Source organism: Lissotriton helveticus, chromosome 9 (genome assembly GCF_964261635.1).
Source record: "Lissotriton helveticus chromosome 9, aLisHel1.1, whole genome shotgun sequence".
NCBI classification, from domain to species: Eukaryota; Metazoa; Chordata; class Amphibia; order Caudata; family Salamandridae; genus Lissotriton; species Lissotriton helveticus.
In genome coordinates, this window is record NC_136070.1 from 276,051,373 (window position 1) to 276,076,741 (window position 25,369).

General features: G+C 42.2%; 1 protein-coding gene across 2 annotated transcripts in view; it reads left to right on the forward strand.

Moving 5' to 3' along the window:
• The window catches only part of ADCK1 (aarF domain containing kinase 1), an 855,153-nt gene that overhangs the window by 110,092 nt on the left and 719,692 nt on the right, over positions 1-25,369 (forward strand). For both annotated transcript variants that reach the window (XM_078659980.1, XM_078659979.1), the window contains exon 3: positions 8,218-8,301. In XM_078659980.1, the coding sequence (XP_078516106.1) occupies positions 8,218-8,301 (84 nt within the window). The remainder of the gene's footprint in view (positions 1-8,217; positions 8,302-25,369) is intronic.

Consider the following 25,369-nt stretch of genomic DNA (forward strand, 5'->3'; position numbering starts at 1 on the left):
CCAGAGCAAAGAAATGGAAAACTGTGCAGAAAAGGACCATCTGAAGATGGATTGTGCTCTATATTAATTCTGCTACGCACTGGCCAAGAAGCAACCCCCTGAGGGCTTGCCTGCTCATTCCATCAGAGCCAAGGCACGGAGTTAGCTCATGTACTTCCTCTCCTGGGCATCTGTCAAGCTGTGACGTGGGTATCTCTCCACACGTTTACCAAGCACTACTGCCTGGACAGTCAGGCTCCTCATGATGGGCACTTTGCCTGCTCAGTCCTGCAGGACTTCCTGATCTAAATCTGATCGCAGACCCACCTATGCTTAGGTATTGCTTGGGTATCAGCGCACTGGGGTGCCACCTATATAGGCACCACGCATGTCAATTCCAGCACGGACGACTTCAGTGGGGAGTCGAACAGCGCCACCTACCAGCATGCAGTGGTACTGCTCAAGATTTTCCTCATCCAGTCTGGTGCCTGTAGAATATTCTAAGGAAACAAAATCTGTGGTAGATAGTCTCTATATCAGATAAGGCATTACTGAAGGTAAGTAACTTCGTTCATTAAGTAGAAACTTGATTTTTGTGCAGCGCTGACCTTGGTCTTGGTCCTAAATGTCTGTTGTGTAAAATTCCCAAAAAAGATATGACCATCTACGCACCCTTTTCGAATTATGCACAAATCTGCAATGCTGGGCTTCTATGTTATGCAGAAAGCTACTATAGAGGAAGATACATTTTTTTTGCTGTTAAAAAATCCCCAGTGCTTTAATTAGTACCAGTAGTATCTAGTGATGGGCACCCACACCTTATATACATGACCAGTGCTTAATTTTTTCATCCAACTGCGACCCTGAGCGAGAGACAGGCAGAAAAAGAAGAAAGGAGGAAGAAGACAAGCAAACAGCGGCAACTGGAGAAAGGGTGGTGGGAAAAAGGCATGAGATGGAGTCAAGACTAGGCAGCATTAGTATTCATAAACCCTTGCATTCTTTGGGCAGTTGAAATTATATTTTTAGAAATGAACACTAAATAGTACCAAACACCACAAAATAAAAAGGAGAAAATGAGCCGCTTATTTTTTTTTTTTTTTTTTAAGTGTTGCAAAAAGCACCTCCGTGTAAATTATTAATCTGCCCCCCTGGGTTATAATTCTGACTTTGTAACTGACTGTTTGTTGTGGGATTCTCCGTAACAAGTTTTCTCTTTGTGTCTTAAATTGCAACAGTCTATATTTGCACACCCTGTGTTGGGACAGGAATGTCCTCTGCATGGTGTACAGTCATGTCCCCTGCTCTGAGCTTACCAAGCATGCAGTCCATAGAGACAGAGGACTACAGTCCCTGCTACTGGTTTACTCCTGGCATGCATTGCTGGCAGCACACCATTATTTTGTAGTGATCAGAGTGCGGCCAGACAATTTTATCTGTGTCACAAGAGTGGTGGTCTACTGACCCAATCATGTAAAGTTCAGCTGCTACAGGTAAACCTGGATCCTTTTGCTGATATCTAGGGCAAGCATGTGGGTATGAATGTGTATAGTTCGTGTGTCACACATGGTATACTTGTCTGATTGAACCAGAGTGAACCCGTCCCATTGGTCTCAGTTTTGGAAGCCCCTAGCCTGCTCATGTGTACAATATAGAGATAAGGTTACTCGGAGATGGGAGAAGAGCTGTTCCTTGTCCTAGAATGCCTAAAGGATCATGCAGGAGGAAGAGGGAAGGAGTGACCAAATCCTGCAGGAGGAACAGACAAGTGGTGTGAGTAGTACCCTGGCACTATGGTTCTGTCTGACAGAGACTTATAGAAGCATGTCTGGCGTGCTCTACACTTGGAGATTGTCCTCTCTTTCGTAGCCGTGTGGCGAGCAAAGAGCCCTATCATTTGCGTTGTTGCAGCCTTGTCACTTGCTCCACTGTGTGCCTGAGTGGTCTGCACCGAAGAAGAAAATAGTAATACCTAGGCAAGGAACTCGGCAGGCATGTTGCTAGGGCCTGGGCGAGGTGCATCGTTTAACTAGAGACCAGGGAAATCCCGTGTACCTGCCTCAAGTATGCCTGAACAGACTGGTGTAGTGACCAGCGCCTGCCTGTGTGAGGAGGGTCAGTCTCCCTGTCGCAACAGTAAAGACCTGCCTTTACATTGCCAATAAGGAGTTTGTGGCTTATCATATTTCTTAAAGGTGTAAAGTCACCCTGCAACAAACAGAACATCTTATGACTGTGTGAGGCACAAGACATTTGATTAATTATTAAATACATCTAGTTTTCAATGTAGAGATGTTTAAGGAAGGTAATTTTCAAGAATATCTCTCTGGTTAAAAGGGGAAATAATGTCAACAATCCTGACTATGCCGAGATCTTGAGGCATTTCTTTCCAGTTGGGGGTCGTTTAACTCTATTGTATGATGGGTGATAGGTTGTTATCAAGGACAATTGGTATTGTCAATAATATTTCAAGGCTATTCTATAGATTTCCAGTCAGTCCTTTCAATTTAAGGTACCTTCCAACTCTTTGGCTTCTGCTTGGAGAGGAGCATAGCACTGCAAGAGAATATCTTGCATCTTCGTCCGATGAAACCGATTAGCCCTGTTCCCTTTCAGGAGAAAGAAACTGTATGGTACTCTTTAATAGTTTTAGTGAAGAAGTCATCAGTTGTTTTCAGACTTCTAAAAGACATGAAGAGCATCAATTCAATTTTTTATCTTTTTCAACCCGCTTCAAAATCAACACAGCAACAGATTATTGCTCTAGTGGTGGAAAGGGATTTTCTAGTATCCAATATATCTACAAGATGTATATCTTCATATTCCCATCAGGGACCCTCATCAGAGGTGTCTAATTGTAGGAGGAATGCACTGGCCACTTCCAGCCCTTGTTTTCTGGTGTCAAAGCATCCCCCAGAATCATTACCAAGATGCTCCCTTGATATTGATCCTACACGAGAAAGGTGTACAAGTGCATCCTTACCCAGATGATATTTTAGTAGTTTCTCATTCTCCGTAATAGACAAGACTGTATAATTTTTAAACTGTTCAGAGGTTAGAGGAAATTGGGTTACTGATGAACTATCAGAAGTCTTGTCTTCGCACACTGCAGAGTCTCGGATATTTCAGATCATGGTCCAGACTGCCAAAGGGTTTGTATGTCTTCCCAAAAGCAGAACGGTCAAGCTATGGTGGACATGGCAGCTTCTGATAGAAATTCATCCTGGGCCAGCTTGTGAGTGGCTTTGAGTACGGGGGCATGGATACATCCATTTGAGGAGATTGTGATCTGGGATTTATGATTATACATATTCATAACCTCAAACGCACTTTTTGATCTATTTTGTCTTGTAGGTAGAGTGTATCTTTGTAGTACCTTGGGCTCATTTACATATAGCAGAATTTGCACTTCTACTTCATATTCTTCATCATTGATCACCGGTATCTCAAAATTTAGAGGCCCTGATTTTTATGTTATAGATTCTGAAGCAGCGACTGCAATGGGGATTTCTGCCAGCCAATCTAGAGTTAGGTGTTCACCTTTGTCTTCTAAATTTGGTGTCTTTAACATAAACTGGATTTGGGGGCAGTGTTAGGTCTGAGTTCACTCCAATGTCAATGGCATTTTCAAGAGAGAATCCATTCATTCTTTTGCAGGGAAATATTGACAGTATTAAAGAGGAGATTCAGAGTTTAGCGCCAGTTTAATAAGTAACAATACAGTATCAATGACTTACATGAAATGCCAATTTGCAACACATTCCCTTTTCCTAAACAATGTGGCTTTGCAGATCTTCTCTCTGGGAAAGAAACATTTTGTGTCTCTCGGGCTAGTCCATGTTTAGGGAAAATACAGTGTTCTAGTGTGTAGTAGTTCTTCTCCTGTTGTTACTCCATCCTTCTCTGGTCTTGTTTATATTTTTAGGTTTACGCATTCATATGTAGAATTGTATGTCAATACATGGAATGTCACTGGTTACCTTGGAGGTTGGAACTCCTTTGAAGGGGGGCAGTTGGAGGATGAGCTGTGCTTCTTTGAGCCTGTCCTGTTTGGGCTCTACTACCATTTAACCTGTGAATACTCTTCTTTCTACAAGAACCCTCTTTCTACGACTTCTTCGATACATAGTGGACAGTCTAAATCTGATTTGTCCTCCCTCACAGGAATTCAGGTTATCAATTGCAGTATTTCAGAGAAATTGTCAAAGGTTCATTCTTCCATAGTAGACCTTTTTGCCGGTTCAGTTCTTTTCCTGGTTTCATGATCCTCTAGAATTTGAAACAGAAGCCTTGTTGGGTTTGTTTGCCAAAGGGTCAATGATTCCTCAGACTTCTCATCTAATTGCCAAGATCGGGAGAATAAGGTAGAGGTGATTGCTGTTCTAACTTTAGGCAAGGATAGCAATCGTTTCCTCTGTTAAGAGAATTAGGAGTTCAATTGTAATGGATTCTTCCATTAGATCTTTGCCCTTGTCGCCAACAACCTTGGTTGTCAGTAACCATCCAATGTCTGACTCTATTGCGTTGTGGAGGTCTAAGGGAGAGGGCTTGTTCATGTATGTTTATATCTACTGGTACCTTTCTTCGCTCATGTATCAGAAAAATCGAAACCCTCTTTTTTAGTGTTAACCAAATAATATTTGCAATGTCTTCAGAACTGGTTTGATAAGGGTTTTGTTCTGAACACACTGAACTTGCCCAGTTATCAAAAGTTTACCATGCTGTTCCTTCACTTATGTAAAAGATTCAGTCCACAGATTTTATTGGTTTTGTGTTCTCAATGTTTAAACTGCAAAAACCTGTGTCTCTTCAGCTCCTCCCTTCACTTTTATAGGCCCACCAGAATCCACCTTTTGAACCTTTAAAAGAGGTGACTCAATGTTTTTGACATGGAGAACTATTTTGGTGGCCATTATGATCACTGGATATCTGAGGGAATTGGATGAATTATAATGTAATCTCCACCTTATTGAAAGGTATTTGAAGACAAGCATGATCTTAGACTATGTCTTGGCTTTATTCCTAATATTTTTTTTATAGAAATGGTTCTTCCTCTTTTATGCCACAGTCCTCTTTCAGATCAGGAAGGTCAGCTAAAATAACTGGATGTGGTTAGAGCTGTTCATATGTATCTACACCGATCAACTGTATCGAAAAATTGTTTGTTTGTCTTGTTTATCAAATTTGGTCCCGTCAAACCTGGTTATAAGTCATCAAAGTTGACATTTATTTGTTGGATAAAATAATTGTTTTATGCCATTCTTATGCAGGTTAGCTCTTGCTAGGTTCCATCCAAGCCCAATCCTTTCTTTGAGTGACACCTTCATCGGCTGAATGGGGTAGGGCCTCTACTAATGCCATCTGTTGAGCTGCTATTTAGGCCAATGCATCCATGTTTGTCAGTCATTCCAGGCTGATCCTTCCTCAATGGTTGGAACTTGATTTTGGAATAAATGTTTTCTTGAACAGGTCTGTGTTTTAAAATCTGTGCATACGTTGATTCAGGAGTCTTTCCCATAGTTAAACTTTTCTTTTGTGTGGTACGACAACATATTTTTTTTTTAACAGAAAAACTCTGCAAAGAAGGCCTACTGCTTGGATATGCCTGTAATAAGTAATGGATAGGATGAGGAATGAAGATAAGGAGGTAATGTCTAGATTACTTATCTGGCAATCTTCAATCTTCATTTCTCCTCCCAATAATTGCATTCCCTCCCTTACTCCCCAAACTTCTTGAAGGGGCATGTAAGTTTAAATATTATAGGATTAGGAGTTTGCTTCCTTTATATTCGTGAGAAGGGTGGTCCTACACAAATAATGCAAAGTGAAAAAGGTGCTTGGTAGGTGTGCTGGTTCTCAGAGGTAGAACCTCTTTGCATTCAGTAAGTACTGGGACGAGAAATTGAGAATCCGTCTAATGAAAATTACTAGTAAGTAATCAAAGCAGGAACCATCAATTCGTTGTTGTGTATATGGGAAAGGCGTGGTAACTTCACACCTAGTAAATACTGCAGCAGGCCTATTTAAATTTAAAAGGTGTGCCACAACGACCCAGGATTAAACAGCTATTGAGATGAGCCCAGAAATGTGTATGTCAGTGTGAAAAACATAAGCACAGTCTGCTGTCTTACACCGGCCATTTACATGTCTCTCTTCCTGTCCTCTTCATCAAATCCCCATTTCTGTAGTTTAGTTTCAGTGGAACCCAAATCACGCATCATTGCTTTATGAACCTCACCCTTTGTTTCATAGCATACAAAAATGTTCTCTGTACAGTGGCCTGCTGCCTTAGTTTTGATGCTTATGTCCTCCTAAGAAATGTTCCTAAAAATGTATTTTGGTTAAAGTTATATGTTCTGTTAGACAATTTTGCTAATATGCGGTGCAAAGGTGTATTATTCCAATTTATTTTGTTTTGTAACTCCTACGGAGGTCCACAAAAATACACCAATAATTTAAAAAGACAAACATTGCATACAGTACGAAAATTCCTTCCTTATACATTACTATAACATTATATCAAACATAGTGAGAAATGTGCAAACAATGCTATAATACGTAAAACAATCACATGACCGACCAATAAAATTTCTTATATACATACTAAGAAATGTGCAAATTATGCTATGAATACATGGAACAATTAAATAGCCAACCAATTGGTATTAAATCGGAACTAGAGTACTACTGTTAGACAAAATTCTAATAAATAGGCAAAAATGTTCTAAAAAATTAGTATATCTTAAAACAAACCATTTCATTCGGGGGGGACAAAACCAGAGAACGTGCAGCCTGAGCAGAGTGAATATTAAATCTGATAAAAACTGGTTTTAAAAACACTCGCCTGGCACTTTGCAGCTTTGAACATACAAATAAGACATGATTTAGATCTTGGATTTGCAACTGGCACAATTCACAAATTCTCTTCTCTCTAGGTGTTTTATCCCAGATACCAGTGACGTTTCTTAAAGGCAGCAGGTTAAGTCTCAGTAGGAGCATCAGCCTTCTAATCCCATGGGGGATATTCCAGGTTAAATAAGGCTGTGGTTTGTTCCCAAAAGCGCTCCCACTGACCGCCACATTACTGAGCCTGGATTTACTTAAAGCAGCGTCTCTCGATAACTGAAAGGTATATTAGAAAAAGCAGAATTCATTATTTTTACTGCAACAGAGGAATCCATCTGTTTTCAGCAGATAATGTTCAAAACAGTTCAAATTAATACAGAAATTGTCATAATTCGTATTTGTAGAACATTGCAGTATTCTGAAAAGAACAGAGTTTGGTTTTAGATGACGTTTGGAACTTTCATATGCTTCCAATTTTATTTTTCCTAAAATGCCCTGCAGTCTTCCATTGTATGCGGTGGTGGGAGTAATTTTTGCAACTGAATAATCCTCGGTGCCTTCACCACAGTGACCATCTAGACCAGGCCTGTCCAGCAAACGTTAAGGAGGTCTGGGTGCATTGTAGATTTTCAGGATGCACACTTAAGATACATGTATTTGTGTAACCCACAATTGACAAAAACTCTCACAAAATGTTTTGTACATCTACCCACCCTGAAAAAAGAGTTACTCTTGTGTTTTGCTTGAGTAAATCTTTGATCAGAATTTGTGAATTCCCACTCATCCTAGGAGTTTCAGGTTGTTCACAAACTTTCAAGACAAACCACGCCTTTATGCTCCCACTTCCCACACATTGCAAGTGGTTGCAAATGCATAATTGTATAAGGTCTGGAAAATACATTTAAGCCATAGTAAACCCAAGTATGCCCTTCAGGTTTCCTATTGTAAAATTCCTAAAAGGTGTAAATGGAGTCATTCCAGCTGAAAAAAGACAATGTATTTGGCCTATTGAATGTAATTGAAATTAGTTCACATACTGGTTATCCTGAAAACGTGATATGGATTTGGTGCTCTTAACCAAGTGTTGGATCTTAGTCCATAATGTTTTTATGAACAGTGCTTCTGTCTGACTGTCCTTGAAGACTTTGTCACTATGCTCTTAGCGACTCTTTGTAAATTCCATGTGCACATGACCATCCTGGAGATGCTGTAGGCATCCCCATACATGCTCCAGATCCAATGATAATGAATAGGTTAAGACTAGTGTAAACCTCTGAAAATATTATGTCTAAAGGTCTGCTGGAAGCCCAAATGTTTCTATAGAGTCTTGAAACTAACAGAGTTCCTGTGTTTCTCTGTTAGTAATTGTTTTTCTCTCTTCTTTGTGTCCAGACATCTGCCATCACCTACGACTACCTGCTCACCCTCAGAAATGTCCCGGATGGATCTCTGGAGTACACCAACCTCAAATCAGAGGTGAGTAATCGGGGAGCTGCATAACAAACGACCTTGGAAGCCAGGGACAGCTCCAGTGGATAAGCCAGGTTTGACGGGGCAATCCAAGTCTTCGAGAGGCACCCAAGGGACATTTGTGACACGACTAGTCTGCTGTGTGCAAGTTTTTTTTTTTTTTTAACATTCCCTATTGGGCAGCCTAGTGCCTAGTCGCCTTGCTTCCATGATAACCATGGACTGATGTTCTGCTGCCTGCTTTTATGGTATTCACAAATGTTTGTGCAGGAGCGGATCTTAAGTTTCTTGGAGGATCTATCAGATGCTCCTATGGAGAAGGAGTTTGCAGAGATTTGGGAAGTGCATCATCTCAGTGCTCCAGTATCTCTTGATCCTCCTCAATGCACATATATGTGAATTTGTCCCAAAGAATCAGGGCTCATTCCATGTATGTCCTGTGCTTTTCCTAAACGGCTCTAGAGGATATATTAGCAAATCTTCCTTGTATGCAAATATAAAGAGGTCAACAGTAGACTGAAATCATGGGTTAATGTTCATATCTTTTCGTACAAGGTCAGTCGATTTTCTAGTAAGATCAACTCCGTGACCCATCCAACATACTGCGTATTCAAAGTGTACCACATCACGGTATTATTAGGGAAAATAACAAATATACACCCCATTGCAGTTCATCCTTTGAGTTATGTTCAGTCTTTGCTACAAGATCCTCAGGGTTCACGTACCTGTTTTAATTCTCAGTTCGTTCCCTCCTAATCCTTGCCCTCCCTTTCTTTCTGGGCCGTCCACATCTTCTATGTAATGCATGCAGTGTGCCTGCCTGCTGCCTCTAATGCGTTGGGTGACCAGATGGCACCTTGTCACCAGGATAACACTCTTACTGTCCTGCACTTTGCTTTTTCATACCATTGTTATTTATGGTTGCCGCCTGGCTGTTTATCTTTTTTACTGGCATGCCCAGTATTTTTATGTTTCTACTGGGAAAAAATTAGGAAAATCACCGGAATCCGATAATTTTTTCCTCTTACCTGTACATACTTTAAACAGTAAACAAACAAGAAATCCCTGCACATATATTCTACAGCTGCCTTCATGTCCCCTAGCTGAAAAATTAAAGTAAGAAAAGACAGAAAAGGCATTTAAAAATAGATACAAGGGGGGGGGGGGCTTCGGGGAAGGAGTGGAGGGGCTGCTGTAATGCCACAGCTATATTATATTCTTCTCAATGCGTCACTATATTTGATTTTACTCGTCTTTGATTTGCCCTTACGACTGTATGCCTTGATTGTCTTTTGAAAATGCCAATGTTTATTTTATTTTTAAATTTTTTTTTAATGTTAATAAAAATGTTTTTGAAAAAATAGATACAAAAGATTTTATATACATTTCTTTTTAAATATCATTCCCGGGCCTTTGCAAAATCTTAAAACGTGAACAAATGGCTAGTATTTTTCTTGGGAAGCACAGCAACCTTATATGTTTTCAGATGTGTTGGTCCAATTGACCTAATTATCTTTTTTTTATGAAACTTTATTTTTCAGTTTTATATTGTACAGACATTTAACACCCCCCCCCCCCAAATCGCATCAAAACAGCACGTACACACATCGACTGACTCATTAAGGCACTTTCATTGACTAGAGGCCGCCCGAGATACATGATCACCCAGAAGACATAGCAGAATAACATACAAGAAACAAGCATCCTTGTGAGTACTTAACCAGTCCCTACACTACACCGTATACTAGCTGCACCTTAGGGGGCTCCCCGGCCTCCTCCTAAGATCCCGATCCCTGCGGCGAGAATAGCTCTCCACTCGTCCCTTCTGAGTCGCTGTGGGAAGTGTGTCCCCGTACCCCCAATCCTGTCACACACATGACTCGCCAGGCCAGTAGGTCCTCTTGTAATTTCCCATCCCTCCTACAGCTCTGCATAAGTGTTTCCTCTGCTAGGGACCATTCCAGCACATCCCTGATCCACGTGGGTATCTCCGGGGCCCTCTGGCCCATCAAAGTGATAACCACTTTGCGTCTGGCCAGCACCAACATCAATTGCATTAATCTATAGGACAGCTTTCGTTTCTTTGGCCGAGGGACCAGCGCCAACAGGCAGTGCAAAGGTGTCAGTGTGATACGGAGTCCCGTTGTGGCCTACTACGCTCACCCAAAAACTCTGGATGAGCGGGCAGTCCCAACCAAGTGCAGGAATCCTGCCCCCTCTGCGCAACATCTGGGACAATTATCTCCCCTGTCTGGAGAGTAACGCTTCAATAAGATCGGAGTGAGGTAGGTGCGGTGAAGGAAATTAAAATGTATTAATTTAAAGCGTGCATTACAAGATACCTTCTGTGTTAGGGCCCCTATTCGCTTAAGCTGGACATTATTATAATTAACAACTACTACAATCTCCTGATTGCAGATATATTTAAAATCAAAACCCACAACTGCAAAAATGGTGTCCCAGTGACATGAAGTCATCTGGTCACCATAGTGATGCACGCAATGCATTTTGTTCCTACATAGTTTGTGACAGGTCTCACAGCTTCAGTAGGCAGTGTGAAGTCCCTGCAGTGCATGCCATTGGTCACGTTGCTTAATCCAGTGCACACTGTTTGTCTTGTTTCCCACTCAATGGCTCCTATTTGGGGTTCTCCTTCGGGTCACCCCTTCCCCCTCGCTGTATACATAGAATGTTTCTACTTCTTAATAGAGTACACCATTATCTGAAAAAAGCTCTATGTGCTGATTTTGTTTATTTTCATGGTGTTGAACTCCCTACCTGTGGCCGTACAGGAAATGAGGAGATCCCACTGGATCCCAGTTTCAGTAGCTATATCTCTGCCATATTTGTGATCCCACTGACCTAGTAAAATATGCTCAGTTTGTCCTGGTGTAATTTCCTGAAAAGGAACACAATTCAGCAGTGCCTGCGTGTTGTCTGCTTTCTGTTCAGAGAAGCACCCTGCAGGCGTAGATGAGGCTTTCATATTTTTTTTCCAGCTGGGTCCAAAAGAAAGGCCTGAATTAAAAGGTCATCAGCCCTTCTTGTAGTCAAGTGTCATCCTATCGGGGAGCCATCTGCAGCTGAACACCTTGATGCCAATGCAGTGGAAGGAAGCAAAGGCACAGAGCTTGTCACTTTTCAAATGCTTTAGAGAAACTATAGTTTGGAGACAGGTTTTTTTACTTTTTTCACCCCCATTTAAGAGATGCGCGTGCCATGTAAGAATGTCAGGCGTATTTGTGTGTCTGAATAATTAGACAAATAATGATTTATATGGCACTTTAAATGATTTTTTGTTTATTTTTTAAAGCATTTCCCATTCTAGTGTAAAGTATGAGTGCTTTGCATTACACGCACACAGACAATAAATTATACAAGTATATAAGTCAGTATTTATGTTACAATAGACAATGAGGATTATAAGCAGCAGGAGTGACATATTGTCCCTACTTCTTTTTTTTAAACCAGATTTTATTGCCATTTAATATATCGACACTTTGCATACAGTCAATCCAAGTATTGCTTACATAAATCTTAGCGTATTGCTAGTGCCATATATTCAAACTCCTCAACTGGTGCCCCATTCCCTCCCTCATTAGTTGCTTCCGCTAGTTACCCTCTTTTCTCTGATAATTGGCGATTGGTACCTCTCTGAAAAGGATCTGTTGAATGTGTGTTTCACTTGCCTTTATGCCAATGGGGAGGTGTGGGGGGGCCTTCCCGAGGGGAGTCCTTTCCCCTCTCTATCTGCCCTGTACCTCTTCTGCAACATATTGTCCCTACTTGTAGACATTATATGTTAAGAGTGCATGGTCTGTAGAAACACAACTTTAGGATTTAAATTTAATGTAGTGATTTTTTTTTTTTTGTAATAACAAGACTTTAGTACTACCCAGAAGAGCCCTTCTTTGCAAACTTAGAATTACAACAGATTGAGAAAAATACCAATAAGGATCAACACCCATGACCTAGAGTGTGTTTGTAACTCCTTGATGTTTGTTCATAGGTCGCTGTGATATATATTAGAAGGAATGCAGTTTATAAAATGGAAGTAACAAAAGGATCTCTGTCAAAAGCAGTAACCCACTTACCTATCTACATAAAATAAACACCTTTGATGTGCATGTTACAAAATGTACTTTGCAGCAGGTGCATTGACACTATTTTCTGAGTCAAAACTGTGACTGGACAAAACACAGAACTCTCCTAGAATTGCATTAGCCACCAGAGTTATGTTCGAGTCGGTAGCCTTATTATAATTTCCTGAAAATTGCTGAGCATACAAAGATTTCTGCAGCAGGTGTCTTAACTCAGACGATATTTCAAAATGCAGACTCTTTTTGGGCAATTAAGTGAGCTAGAACAGATTTACTGTCACATTTGTTGTCGTGCCAATTTCTTTGCTGCAGATTTTTTGTGTGTAAATGTATAAGTTGACTATCAGACTCCCATTTTATAATTCTGTCCCTTATAACTTCACCTATTGTGACTCCACCCCGCCCTCCTTCCCGCTTCCACGCCTATACCCCAATTTATGGGTTCCTGCATTATTTTTTAGGTCAAGCCTGGGCAGCGCATGCGCTACTCTGCGATGCATGCTATTCAGGTAGGGACTTTAAGCTCCGCCCACTCTCCACCTATATTTTTTATTGGCTTGTGTCATTGTCCACTGTAAACTGTGGCTGTCATTGGTCAATAGGCTTAGTAGTCCCTGGTTAAGTACCACCTTGTCTCGTTTTGTAACCTCTCATGGCGACACCCCCCGTTAACTGTGTTATTACTTGGTAGGCTTTAATTACAGCCTCCGAGCACTATTTTCTCAGATAGCTTTGTCAAGGGCATGGTCTCTCCTAAAGCTTTTTTTTTTTAATTGTTATTATTATTATTTTTTATAGCTTGGGCGCCTAAACACATTTGCAATGCAATAGCTCTCGTATTTGCGAGAGTTTAAGCTATTGGCATTGTAAATGACAATGCCTTTTATTTATCTATTTTAAAAACGGCACATAAATAAAAGGCATTGTCATTTGCAATACCAATAGCACAAACTCTCGTAAATGCGAGACCTATTGCATTGAAAATGCTTGTTTCAGATTCCAACAGATCTTGATGGCCTTTGCGACCTCTTGTCGATCGTTGTTAAAGCAATCCCATAGACTGCGCCGTGGCACGGGGTGTTATTCACGCAGTGGCCATTAGATGGCAGTAAGCTGCTGTATTTGCCGCGTCGTCCTTTTCCAGACCTGCACTAGATTTTCGGTTACTCAAATGCTACTGAAATCCTGAGCAGGGAGATCTGGGCCAAATGTCTTATTTACTCTCTTGTCTCAAAGGAGTCTGGTAGTAGGAACGAAGGCGCGGGCTTGTGATGTGAATGAGGAACCGAAGAAATTGAACTTCCCAGTCATGTTTTAGTGGCCAGAATTCTAGAAAGGCTGGAACTTCATCTGAGTTCTTATTACAACTTTCCTGATAACTCCGATTCGGGTGTTAATGAGATTGCAAATTTTGCTGCAAAACCTGACCCTCCCCCCCTCCTCCTTCCCCCATGTTATGCCACTTTAAAGCACTGTGAACATATCCGGGGCGCAGGTTAATTGGGTGGGTTAAGTGGGTTAATTTTTGGAATGAGGGTAAAACGTGCTGAGAGCAGTGCACAAACAACAGTTTCCGTGGTGTGTCAAAACGCATAACGGTGTAATGCCTTCCATACCCGATAATGACTATATCCTGCCATAGTATGGGCGCATTATTACCTCATTGGCGTACTCGCGGATCTTGTAATGAGCCCGATGGGCCAACATTCTTATCTTCTCATACATTTTGTAGGAACACATTTCCCACCTCACAAATGTCGCCAGGTATTGCTGCATTCATGTAGCAGCGCTCCACGCGCCAGTGCGGGGGCAAGAATGCATTAACGGAGAAGTGTGTGGATTGGGAAGTGTTGTTTTTGTTGTTCTCCTGTGTGAGAAGCTTTTTGAAGACATGCCCGAGTGACCCGAAGGATGCTTTTAACCTGTCCCGAGGCGCATTACTCGCCCAGAGGTGTTTTAAGGCATGGACAAAGTGGGCTCTGGCCCAGGGCCCCAGCATTTCAAGGGCCCCCTGATAGAGCCGGCTCTGTTCTGCAGAGAGTCTTGCCCTGATGACCTTGAATAATTCTTAAGCATATTGTTTTAAATACGTTTTCCTTTAACTTATTTTTAATATGGATAATATGTGAATCTATTACAAACATTTTGCAAAGAAATGGGTTTGTTTCAAACAACATCCATAAAAAAGTTTCTTTTGGATCAAAACAGGACCGCACATATGAGAAAAGAGAGGGTGTCGGAGATTATTTTCAGGAATGTTAGAGAGCTGCTGCTGTGTAACAATATTGAAATCACACACCAGGATCCTTGAATATTAGATTAAATCTATTTATGATTTGGACGAGTTTGCCTGTACACTGTCAGTGACCTGGTCAAAGAGGGCATGAAAAAGATGAAATTAGATCATATATTCAAAGCTGTTCTGAACAAGGGCCACCAAAATAGGTTTGGCCCATGGCCCCCAAAATCCTAGAATTCCCTACGCTTAGCGGTGTGATGGAAGAGGTATTAGGTCTCGCGACCTGTCAATGCGCATGCGCATTGAGCGGAGCGAGACTATAGGGGCTTAAACAGACTTTAACTAACTGGCGATTTGATGCTGTGCCCGTGCGCTTTTAGGTCAATGCGCAAGCGCATTCACCTAAAATGCGCGTGACAGCATCAAATCGCCAGCCATCTGTTCCCCAGCAGCTCTTCCCGCTCCGCCCCACAAGCTTCCCCCAGCGTGCGCTCTGGCTCAGCCGAGCCGCACTCCTCCCACACCTTTGAAGTGAAGCTTCACTTCAAAGGCCCCTGCTGCTTCACACTATATCCAGGCGTGTCGCATTTCTCCTCCCCCCTCCCCACAGCAATGCCGGCCGTACTTTCACTTTGACGGCCGCAGGCCGTCTCTCGTGTTTCTCCTCCCCCCTCCCAGTGTTTTTTTTTTTTTAAACTTGTTTTACTTGCCATCATGCATCCTAATCCAAACTTCTGCAGTTGACTGATGTTGTGTGATTCTGTATAAAGGACTTTATTTCACTATGGCTTCAAGTGTAAAACAACCATTGAAAATGCAATAGGCCTCGCCTTTTATTAAGTTAAAGCCATTTGCTTTGCTAAACAATACCATTAGCTAAGCAAATGACTTTAACTTAATCAAAGGCGAGACCTATTGCTTTTTCAATGCTTGTTTAGATAGCAGATAAGGTTAGCTCTGCAGGGATCCTATCATGAGTGGTATTCTTAGAACTTCAATCTAGTTTGAGTATAGATAACAGTAAGCCACTCTGACCCTCTTGTGTCAGGGGTTATTAGGCACCGAAAAGGAGTTTATTTTTATTTATTTATTTTATTTTAGAAGTTTTGTATAACGCTGGCTAGACCAAAGGGTATCAGAGCGCTTCACAACATATGCATCATATACAATAATGTGCAGACGTGAGATCTAGGGGATCCGGGGGAGTGGGGATCATGTAGGTTAGGGCAGTCATGAGACTGGCATATGACTGCAGGGAAGACACGCCGGGGGTAGGATAATCAGATATCAGATAATCAGCCATACATAATCGGGAATCAGAGAGAATAAACATCGAAGGGTTTCTTGAGCTGCTTCGGAGGGGAGGTTCTGATATACAACCATACAAAATCGGCCAACAAAATGTTTGAACACACAGGATTTCTTGAGCTGTGACCGTGTTGTCGGACTCGAATTTTAGTAACGATGGAGTGTCAATTGAGGGACTGTCCAGGGACTGTCAGTTCCCTCAACTGCGGTTGAGGAAGAGGTCTTTGAGAAGGCTCTTGAATTTTGAAAACGAAGGGATTGTTCTGATGTGGGGTGGTATGGAGTTCCAGATTTTGGGTGCGTGTCCAGCGAAAGATTTGGCTGTGGTTCTTTGTTTGCGAGATTTTGGGGGGATGAGCAGTAGAGAGCTGGAGCTCCTGAGGTTTCTGGACTAGCCTGCCCTTTTGAGTTTGGCGGCCAGGTATTCTGGTTTACCTGTATGCAGGGCTTTGTGCGTGAGGCAGGCTGCTGTAAAGCTGGCTCGCAACTCCACTGGGAGCCATTTGAGTTGGCTGGGGAGATGTGCTCGAATTTCTTAATTCCGCAGACCATTCTTGCTGCTTCGTTGAGTGTAGTCTTCAGGGGGGCAAGGTGACCAAGATCTCGAGATTGTCTGCATTACAGTCGTCCTTTATGAGATTGCGACTATGTGAAAGTCAGCATCTGGGGGGGATGAACTAGAGCCCAACAAGGCCCACAATGAGTGGCAGATCTCTTCAGCCATTGAGTGCTTGTCTGTTTTTGACTAGAGTAGTTGACTAAGATTGGTTGTGTATGGTATAAAGTATGTAGTAAGAAGTCCTGCTGTGGCTTTGCCTGATGTAATGATATTTAGGACTGACCAATATGTGTTTTTAGTATGTAGCCTGCGTTGCTGATAGTACGCTGCGGAAGACATTCATTGTTCAGGACTTTAGGTAGGACCATTATGGTGTATGACTCTTGTATTGCCAACTCTGATTACTGATGGCTGTGTGGGCCTTATAGATTCCAGCGTCTCCCAATTAGTTTGAAAGCCTGTGATGTCTGGCGTGCGCTGTATATAGGTAGTCTGGTGAGAAATCAGGTGAAGGTTTCTGAGATTTGTGCCTTTTCTTGAGCAGAATCTGCAGTACTGATCATGTCCAGTTGGATCATCTAGGCGTTGTAGACTGTATTTAATTATCTGATTATATTTTGATTCTGGCAACATGGGTCAAGTGTTTGGAGTTATACTTCCGAAATAGCCGGGTTTTATTTCCTTCTTGAATGTTACATGTTTTTATATATTTAGTTTCTTGGCTGGAAAGTACTTCCTGAGTTTTTCCTCCTGTACAACACTGCTGAAAAAAACGTGTGTCCAGGTGGGTGAGTTGGTCCCTTTAAGACTTGGTGGAATTTGAGGGCCTCAAAGTATGCCATTGTGGACTTGATATATTTGAGATCTGGATGGTAAAAGAAAATATCACAATCTGAAAGTAAGTAAATGTTTGGGTAACTTATTGTGGGCTTTATCACTGTTTCAGTGAAAGGCATCCCTACATTTTCCATTGCTTGGATGTGATGCATATATCAAGAGGTGAAAAGGTAAATGTAGGTGTCTGTGTAGCATCTTACCAGCACTGATAACCCTTGGAGAGATTTTCACTAGTTGAGATAATCATAGTATTTTTTTTTTACCACACCTGCACGTCCTCGATTTCGATAGATGATTTCATATTGAGGAGATGTCCTTGTGACAGATAGGTGCAATGTCATCACAGAGCCAAGTTTCAGTTATGACGATAATGTCTGGTGATGACTCAGACATTATGTTAAAGGAATTTAGTTGATATTTGCTCATGGATCAGGCACTGATGAGCTTGCATGTTAGTTACTGTGTGTGTGATTTCTTGTTGTGCAAGGTTGTCATGGGGTTGTGATAGGGTGCCAAAAGTTACCAAGCTGTACCACTGGATAATTTTACTTCTACCATAGGTGATCGTCTGTGTGCACTCCATCTATGGGCACCACCCAAAGCCTTGAACGCTTTCACTACACCTCCTTCAAGATATTCGATTGGGTGGGTTCCAGGTTGTGTGTAAAGTGCTTTAATTTTTAAGTTAGCGTTTTGAATGTTGTTCTGCTTGTTCACATCGCCTCTTAAACATCAGCATATCTGACAAAGTTGAACAAAATGGTGTCTTCTCAACACAATACCCTTAAAATGTATGAAAAGCCACAGGTGGTACTAGCTGTTCAGAATAGGCCATTTTGTACGTTCATACATTTTTAAGACAGCCCATCTACACGTCTGCACTTTACTACCTTTGATTTTTCCATTCAACCCTTTCAAAGTGATTTCTCCGTCATCCTTTATGAGTAAGGATGTAGAGTAAGGAAGAGAGAGAAAGGAAAAATAAAAAAGTACCCAAATCTTGTTGCAATTTCAGGCAGCACATAAGATTTAAACATTGTTTACAGTCTGAGCATTGTTTGATCAGTTTACGACGACCTTACAGATTTCATCCAAAGACTGGTTACACTAGTATTAGAGGCAAGGGTCTAAGACAGCAGTACTGATGTTTGCTAAAATACCTGATTTAAATATTCAATTGGAAATAAAATCACTTTGTCTCCAACCAGTTTGTTAGTTTATAACAATATGCTCATTTTGTTATCAAGTACACTACTTGTGTACTACCCTTTTCTTTTTGTTTAAGCCCTTTGAGAGTGTGTGTGTTTTCCTGCTGTCTCCTTCATGCAGATCTCCCCCTCAGTGGCGCTCGCTGCTTGTGTAATTCCCCAGTTCTTGTGTGCTAATCACACAGTTCGCGTTGCTTTTTTGCCCATTCGCTTCTTCCACACACATCAGCATTGCGCTCTCTCGTTTGTGCCCACCATGTTCCTCTCTGTCTCTCCAGTTGCTCTCCACTATCGTTTTCCACACCCTCCGAGTTGCTTTCACCCACCTGTGCTATCCGTGTTACTTTTTGCTTCCCCTCCTGTTGCTCCACTCCCTTAATGTTGCCCTCCCCTCCCTTAATGTTGCCCTCCCTCCTTGTGCCTCCCTTCCTTGTGTTCCTTCCCCCGCCTATGCTACTTTTGTTTACTTTTTTTGTTTACCAATTCAACTCAGATTGGCAAACAGAAAAAGAATCACACACATCATTTTGAAGGGTTGCTCATGCTTGATGTGCACACCTAAAACAGAACTCAGCCTTGTTTTTAAAGGCCTGCTCTACTTGACAAGAACCATTGGAAAAGGCAAGAGGTCACAAAGGCGAAAACTGTTGGCTTTGACAGTTGCTTGTTATTTTTCTGTTCGTCTGCTGGTATCTTTTCTTTGCGGTGATAAGTGCATACTTATAGTCTTCTTACACATTCTGTGTCTGGTCTCAGCCCTGGGTGACCACCCCGTTCTAAGCCACTACAGGTTTTGTTTCCAGGCCTGGATTTTGAGTGATAAGCTTATACTTTCTGGTTGTTGTAGACTTATTTGCTTTCTTTTAAGTTATTAGACTAAAACATATGAAGGTTCAGGACCAGAGAAAGTGTCTGTAATCACTTGGAGTTAAGTGGTCTGCCTACCTCTCTCTTTATGTTATGAGCAACAGGGGCTGAGGACGTTGGACAGAGGGGGATTGAGGTGCAGGTAAAAAGGTTTTCCAAGGGTTGGGGAGCTGAGTTAGATGTGTTCTGTAGGAGGATTGCCAAGCCCAAGGCAAGAACTGGGAGTGCTTTATAGCCTCCATATTGGAATCACAGCTGGCTGAAGAGGGTACATCTAAATCCGGGTTAGGACAAGTGAATATGTCACAGGGGAGAGGGTGACCATCTCCTTCTCAGAAACTAAGAACTCAAGGTGCGAACTCCTCCTGCCTCAGGATCTCTTCCCTCTCTTCCTAGTGTCGCTCCCTCCCACCCTTATCTTATCCCACGTTTATCCCTGATTCGGGGAAGCGGCACTGCTCACAACGGGGGACCTGTGGGAAAGTGAGTAGATGGTGAAACCTGAGAGAGTTGTACAATTGGAGGATTGAAATGTTTAGGGAAAACCCTAACCATTGGAGTGGAAAGGAGGGGTCAGGAATGAAAGATCTTCTTGGGAATTCGTCAAGCATATGTTCCTTTAGTGCTTTAACCTGTAGCTTCTTTCTAAGGAGTGACATTATTGAAGTGGTTTTGATGAGATGTGAGACTCAAGAAATAGAAGAGTTGTCCCTGATATCAAATTGTTTTAGTTGAGTATGAAAATCATAGCGTGGAGGGATTACCCGCTTGTTTTCAGTCATGTTGTGTTTTGGTTGGTGTGGTGGGTGCCCCCACCCAAGCTGTATGGGTTTTCAGTTCCTCCATTGTTGCACTTTAGTCTATTGGTTGCTTGAGATGACCTTATAGATTGACTATGGATGGCTCTTTTCAGTCAGATGATTTTACAGAGGAGGCGGGTTCAGGTGTGGCTATCCGTATTCAGTTGAAATGTTGTGGGCTTGATCCATAAGTAACTTGCGGAAGTTGTACGCAGAAGTGATGGTTCCATCAGGGTGGGCGTCTTTATGGGCTGTACCCAAGAGAAATTATCCCAGCCCTTGAGGGTTCAATGATGGTGGTGCACAAGACACTTTCTATCCTAGCCCAGGTAAATTAAATATGAGTGCTGTATTCAAGAAGAGGTAGATCCTGGCCCGGTAAATAATAAATATGTTGGGTTTTAAAGCTTGGGATGGGGGTAAACATGTGGCATTACTAAATTATTCCCCATTCTGAGGTTTGAAACTCTGAATGAAACTTTTTTAATGTTGCATCCAGTAAAATCACAAATGTCTATATTAGTATTTCTTTAAAAAAAGAAGGTGAAGCACATGAGGAGACCCTTTATGTACAATGAAGTTGTTAAGCCCCTATTCCGAGTGGCTTGTTATTTCTATGATGCAAAATCGCATGTGTAAATATCCCAACTTTATGGTTTCCTTCTTTACTATGGGGAAATAAGGGTAATATTCAGTTTCATGGTAAAACCACATGTTTCCCCGCTTCACGAGTGGTGAAACTCAGAATTCAGACTTTGGTTTTCTGAACAAATTTCACAAAATATTATCTGCGAAAATCGCAGGTACAAATATTTCTTGTGCGGGGATTGGAACGTCAGATTGGGTGCAGACACCGGTTTGCAGCCTATTTGTCATTTACCAGTCAATTGGTAATGGTTCTGTACATCCCAACTTGCAACCTTTTTATTTAGTGATCTCCCACCCTGCAGATAATCACAGTTTGCTTGGTTATGATTCTTCTGCATGCATGCGCACCTACTCCATATTCACAGTAGCTATAGCACTCAGCTTTTAGAAGCTATGTTACTGTTTGGGGCCTAAACTCTGGCCAGAATTGTGCTAGATTCTACTGATTTTCACAGTTTAACCTACTTTTATTTGTGCCTATTATGTTGATCTGTATTCAAGCCCTTTTCTTTTCTAAGGAAAAGCACCGACTGGATGGTTGCACTATTGCCTCTTACTGTTCTGTCAGCTGTATTCTGAGTGTCTAACTTGCCACCCCGTCGAGTAAGCATTGAACTGCTTGACGTCATTGCCATGTGAGAGTTAAGTGCTGAAGAAGAGAGTCCTGAGTTGGAGTGCATTAGTAATGACACTCCATGACGCCAGTAGTAAATAACTTTGCTTGTCACCGTTTAAGTTTAGTAACCTCTGGCTGCTCTTGGCCTCCATGAAAAGGACTCATGTTGGTGGGCAAAAATGTTGGAATAATTCAGTTCCAATACCTGGAGAGTCTGATACCAGCTAATAAGTCCAGTTTGCATAAAAGGGTAGATGGTATATGAGAGGAAGTGGACTGCAGAGTCTCGACTGTAGGAAAGTTGAGTTAGATGTGTTCTGAAGGCGGATTGCCAAGCTCCTAGCAAGAGCCAGGACCACTGATAACCTCCATATTGGAATCCCAGATGACTGAAGAGCAAACATCTGAATCAGGGTTAGGAACAAGTGAAGATGTCTCAGGGGAGAGGGCAACTGTTGCATTCTCAGAAACTGAGAACCCAAGGAGAGAAACCCTGCTACCCCAGGAGCTCTTCCGTCTCTATCTAGAGTGTCACTCCCTCCCCTGTCGCATGTTTATCCCTGATTCGGGGGGCTGACAAACTGCTAAAGTTTTCCATCAAATGGAGCTGAATCTCCAGAAGGCCAAGGATTTGTTGGACAAGAAAGCTGGAGATTGTGTGATAGAAAGACTAATGTGAAAGCCTGAATTTGAAACACAAAGAAGCTGGGGATATGCATGTTGACCTAGGGGTAAGGAGCAAGAGTGGACCCAGACAGATAACTAAAGGTATTAAGAAGTGAAGCAGGGTCCTGCAAAAAAAAAAAAAAAAAAAGCTCTACTTGGGAAAAAAGGCCCAATATCAGATTCATAGATCTACACGTAGAAGCAGCTAGCCAGATTATAAGATGGCAGTGCACCCTCCAGCCCAGGTTCCCCCGTCTAACAAGTTATCGATCGCAATTGTAGTTTCTTAAGCATTCACGACCTGAGGCGACATATATTAGCTTGGCTGAGACATTTGAGTTAGTGGGTGCTGTTTAGAAGCTGAATAATGAAAAGACAAGGACTCTTCTGAGTTTGTTCCACGACAAGGGAGCCATATCATAGTCTGTGAATTATATTGAACGACTTTATTATGACAAAATGAAAGAAGCTGACGTGAGTTTGTCTTGAAGCCAGCTACATAACTTGAAGCGAGGATTGACTTCATGAAAAATTGATGCATTACGTCAAAAGAAATTAGGGCTAGTGGATGAAAGGTACGGAGGTAAAGAACGTCAACTCTTTGTATAACGATATGCTTGCTGAGAAACTCAGGAAAGATTGTCCAGCAGATCTCAAGCAGTGCGTTGCTGGCTTCAAGGGGAGAAATCTCACACAGCTTGCTTTGGCTGTTAGCCAGTGGATCACGAACATGATTATTATGAGGGACAGATATCTCATCGCTCCAAGCCCAAGGATGAAAAGGGTTCTCGGCACTAAAACCGGGAGACTCAGAAGGAGGTTCGTAGAAATCCTAAGACTCCCACCAAGAAGAGTAGGGTTTGGGTAATGGGTCACATGGTCCCATGACAAAGAAAAGGATTCAAGTTCTCCTTGTATCCATACAAGATACCAGGTGGTACAGGTGTTAGAGGGAAGCCCACATCAATAGGGATTGCCGGGCGAATGACCCTGTGCCAGTCCAAGTCTCATCGTCCGCAGCAAGCTTGCCACCACTGGCAGTACTATACAGAGTCGACTGCAGTTAGCAATGCTAACTTTTGACATCCAGGAGAGAGATTCAGGACAGAGAAGCACATCCATTCCAGTTCATTATACTTTACTCAGGACACTTTTGTGTATGACAGAAGGTGCCGTCCTTGTGAAATATTACGCCTCATAGTACAGTGGTCGGGGATCCTATTTGTATCCAGTAAAGCTGTGCAACCTCACAGTTGATATCAACTCCTTGGAGTCTTAGGGGGAACAAGGGTACAGGCCGCCCCCCACTCAAACAATATCAAACACAGTAGGGCCTGTCCCTCCAGACACTCTTATATTTCAATTAGAATGCAGGATCTATATAGGTGTGTGCAAACTCTTGTCACTACCCCGTTGTATCAAGGTTCTTTTAGTTCCTGCACAAGTGTCACTCTTTGTCCAAGTACACATGAGGTACCATTAAAATTGCCAAACAACCATCACACGTGCCACAATAAATTGTGAAGAAAGAGAGTGAGCACCTCACGGTAGAACCGCCATATGGGGTTATCTGGCTGACAATTACCAGTGTACCCACTTCTCATCATCGGTTGCTCACTCTCATGACAGTGGAAAAGAAAAGACAGAAACATAGAAGAAAAGGACAAACACCATATACTAATCCTTTTACTTCACACCAGGCACACAAAATATTAAGTGTCCGTGTCCCAGCGTATAGCCAATCACAATCACTCTTCAGTGTGTACATTCACCATAAACCCCTGTGAGAAAAAGAAAAAGTGTATCTCACACATTAAAATTGCAGAACTCACTGGCCACTTCTACTTTTATTCTGGGCTGTGAGCGCTCCAAACTAAAAAGGCTCACTTTGAACCAAGTTTCGTGTGAGTCTAAATCGCCAACATGTTTCGTTGCTGTACTTTGCGCAACTTCATCAGGGCAGTTAGGGGTTTGCCGCCTTTAAATTCCACTCATATCTGTTTATGACCTGTGATGGTTTCAAATTGACAAGAAAATAAAATAAAGAAGTTGTGAGTCCACAAGTCCCGACCTTGGAAGACCCTCCGGCCCGGTCAGAAATACAACACAAGTAAAAAGAGTCAATGGGTGAGGCACTTAGATCGTTTCCAGCATAATCACCTGAGGGCTGCATATCTACTGCATACCTGCCCCCTCTCTCAGGCGGATATCCGTGTCGTCACGATCACGTATCCTAGTGGAAAACCGCCACAGTCTAGGTTTTCTGTAAAAACATATACACACACAAGTAGGTCAGGGAGTCCCAGCTGGTAATTGTTAGCCAGATAACCCCATATGGCGGTTCTACCGTGAGGTGCTCACTCTTTCTTCACAATTTTTTGTGGCACATGTGATGGTTGTTTGGCAATTTTAATGGTACCTCATGTGTACTTGGACAAAGAGTGACCCTTGTGCAGGAACTAAAAGAACCTTGATACAACGGGGTAGTGACAAGAGTTTGCACACACCTATATAGATCCTGCATTCTAATTGAAATATAAGAGTGTCTGGAGGGACAGGCCCTACTGTGTTTGGCAACCTCACAGTTGGACAGGATTTCCAGTCACACATGACTTTTACTACCCCTTGGGTGGAAATCAGAGTGGATGGCAAGAAAACTACAGTGGACATGGAGTTCAAGTACAATTTGGACAATAGTCTCATTGCTTAAAGGTTGTGACTGCTGTGTTTAGTAGAACACAGGCTGCCTGCCAACCTCCTAGTTAAGTGGAGGTACCAATGGAATATGAGAAACTTCATAAGGGTTGACCCAGACAGCAGATCAGGAAGAGATCTAAGACAGCACTTGCCTAGAACCCAGTGACTCCTGCTCAAGATGAAATAAGGCTGAGCATCCTGAGAGAAACCAGGTGTTTGGGCCATGGTCCTGTTTCCAAGCTGCTGGCGTTAATTGTTTCGGTAGAACCCTCCTCAAAACACTTCTGCAATCTCACACTGAATGACCCATCCATGTGGGTCTAATGAAGCTGGCCCAGGAACGGGAAGAAGGCTTTCTTTCAAGTGAGTCCTCCGACCAAGAACCAATAGCTAATAATAAGCTAGTTCCTCAAGTGCACGGGAAGTAAGTTGAATTGGGCAATACCCTCTCTCGCTCTTCCCTTTTTGTCTCTTTTGGTATGCTGTATTAATTGTAGAGGTGTGTGTACACCCTAAGACTTGTTAAACT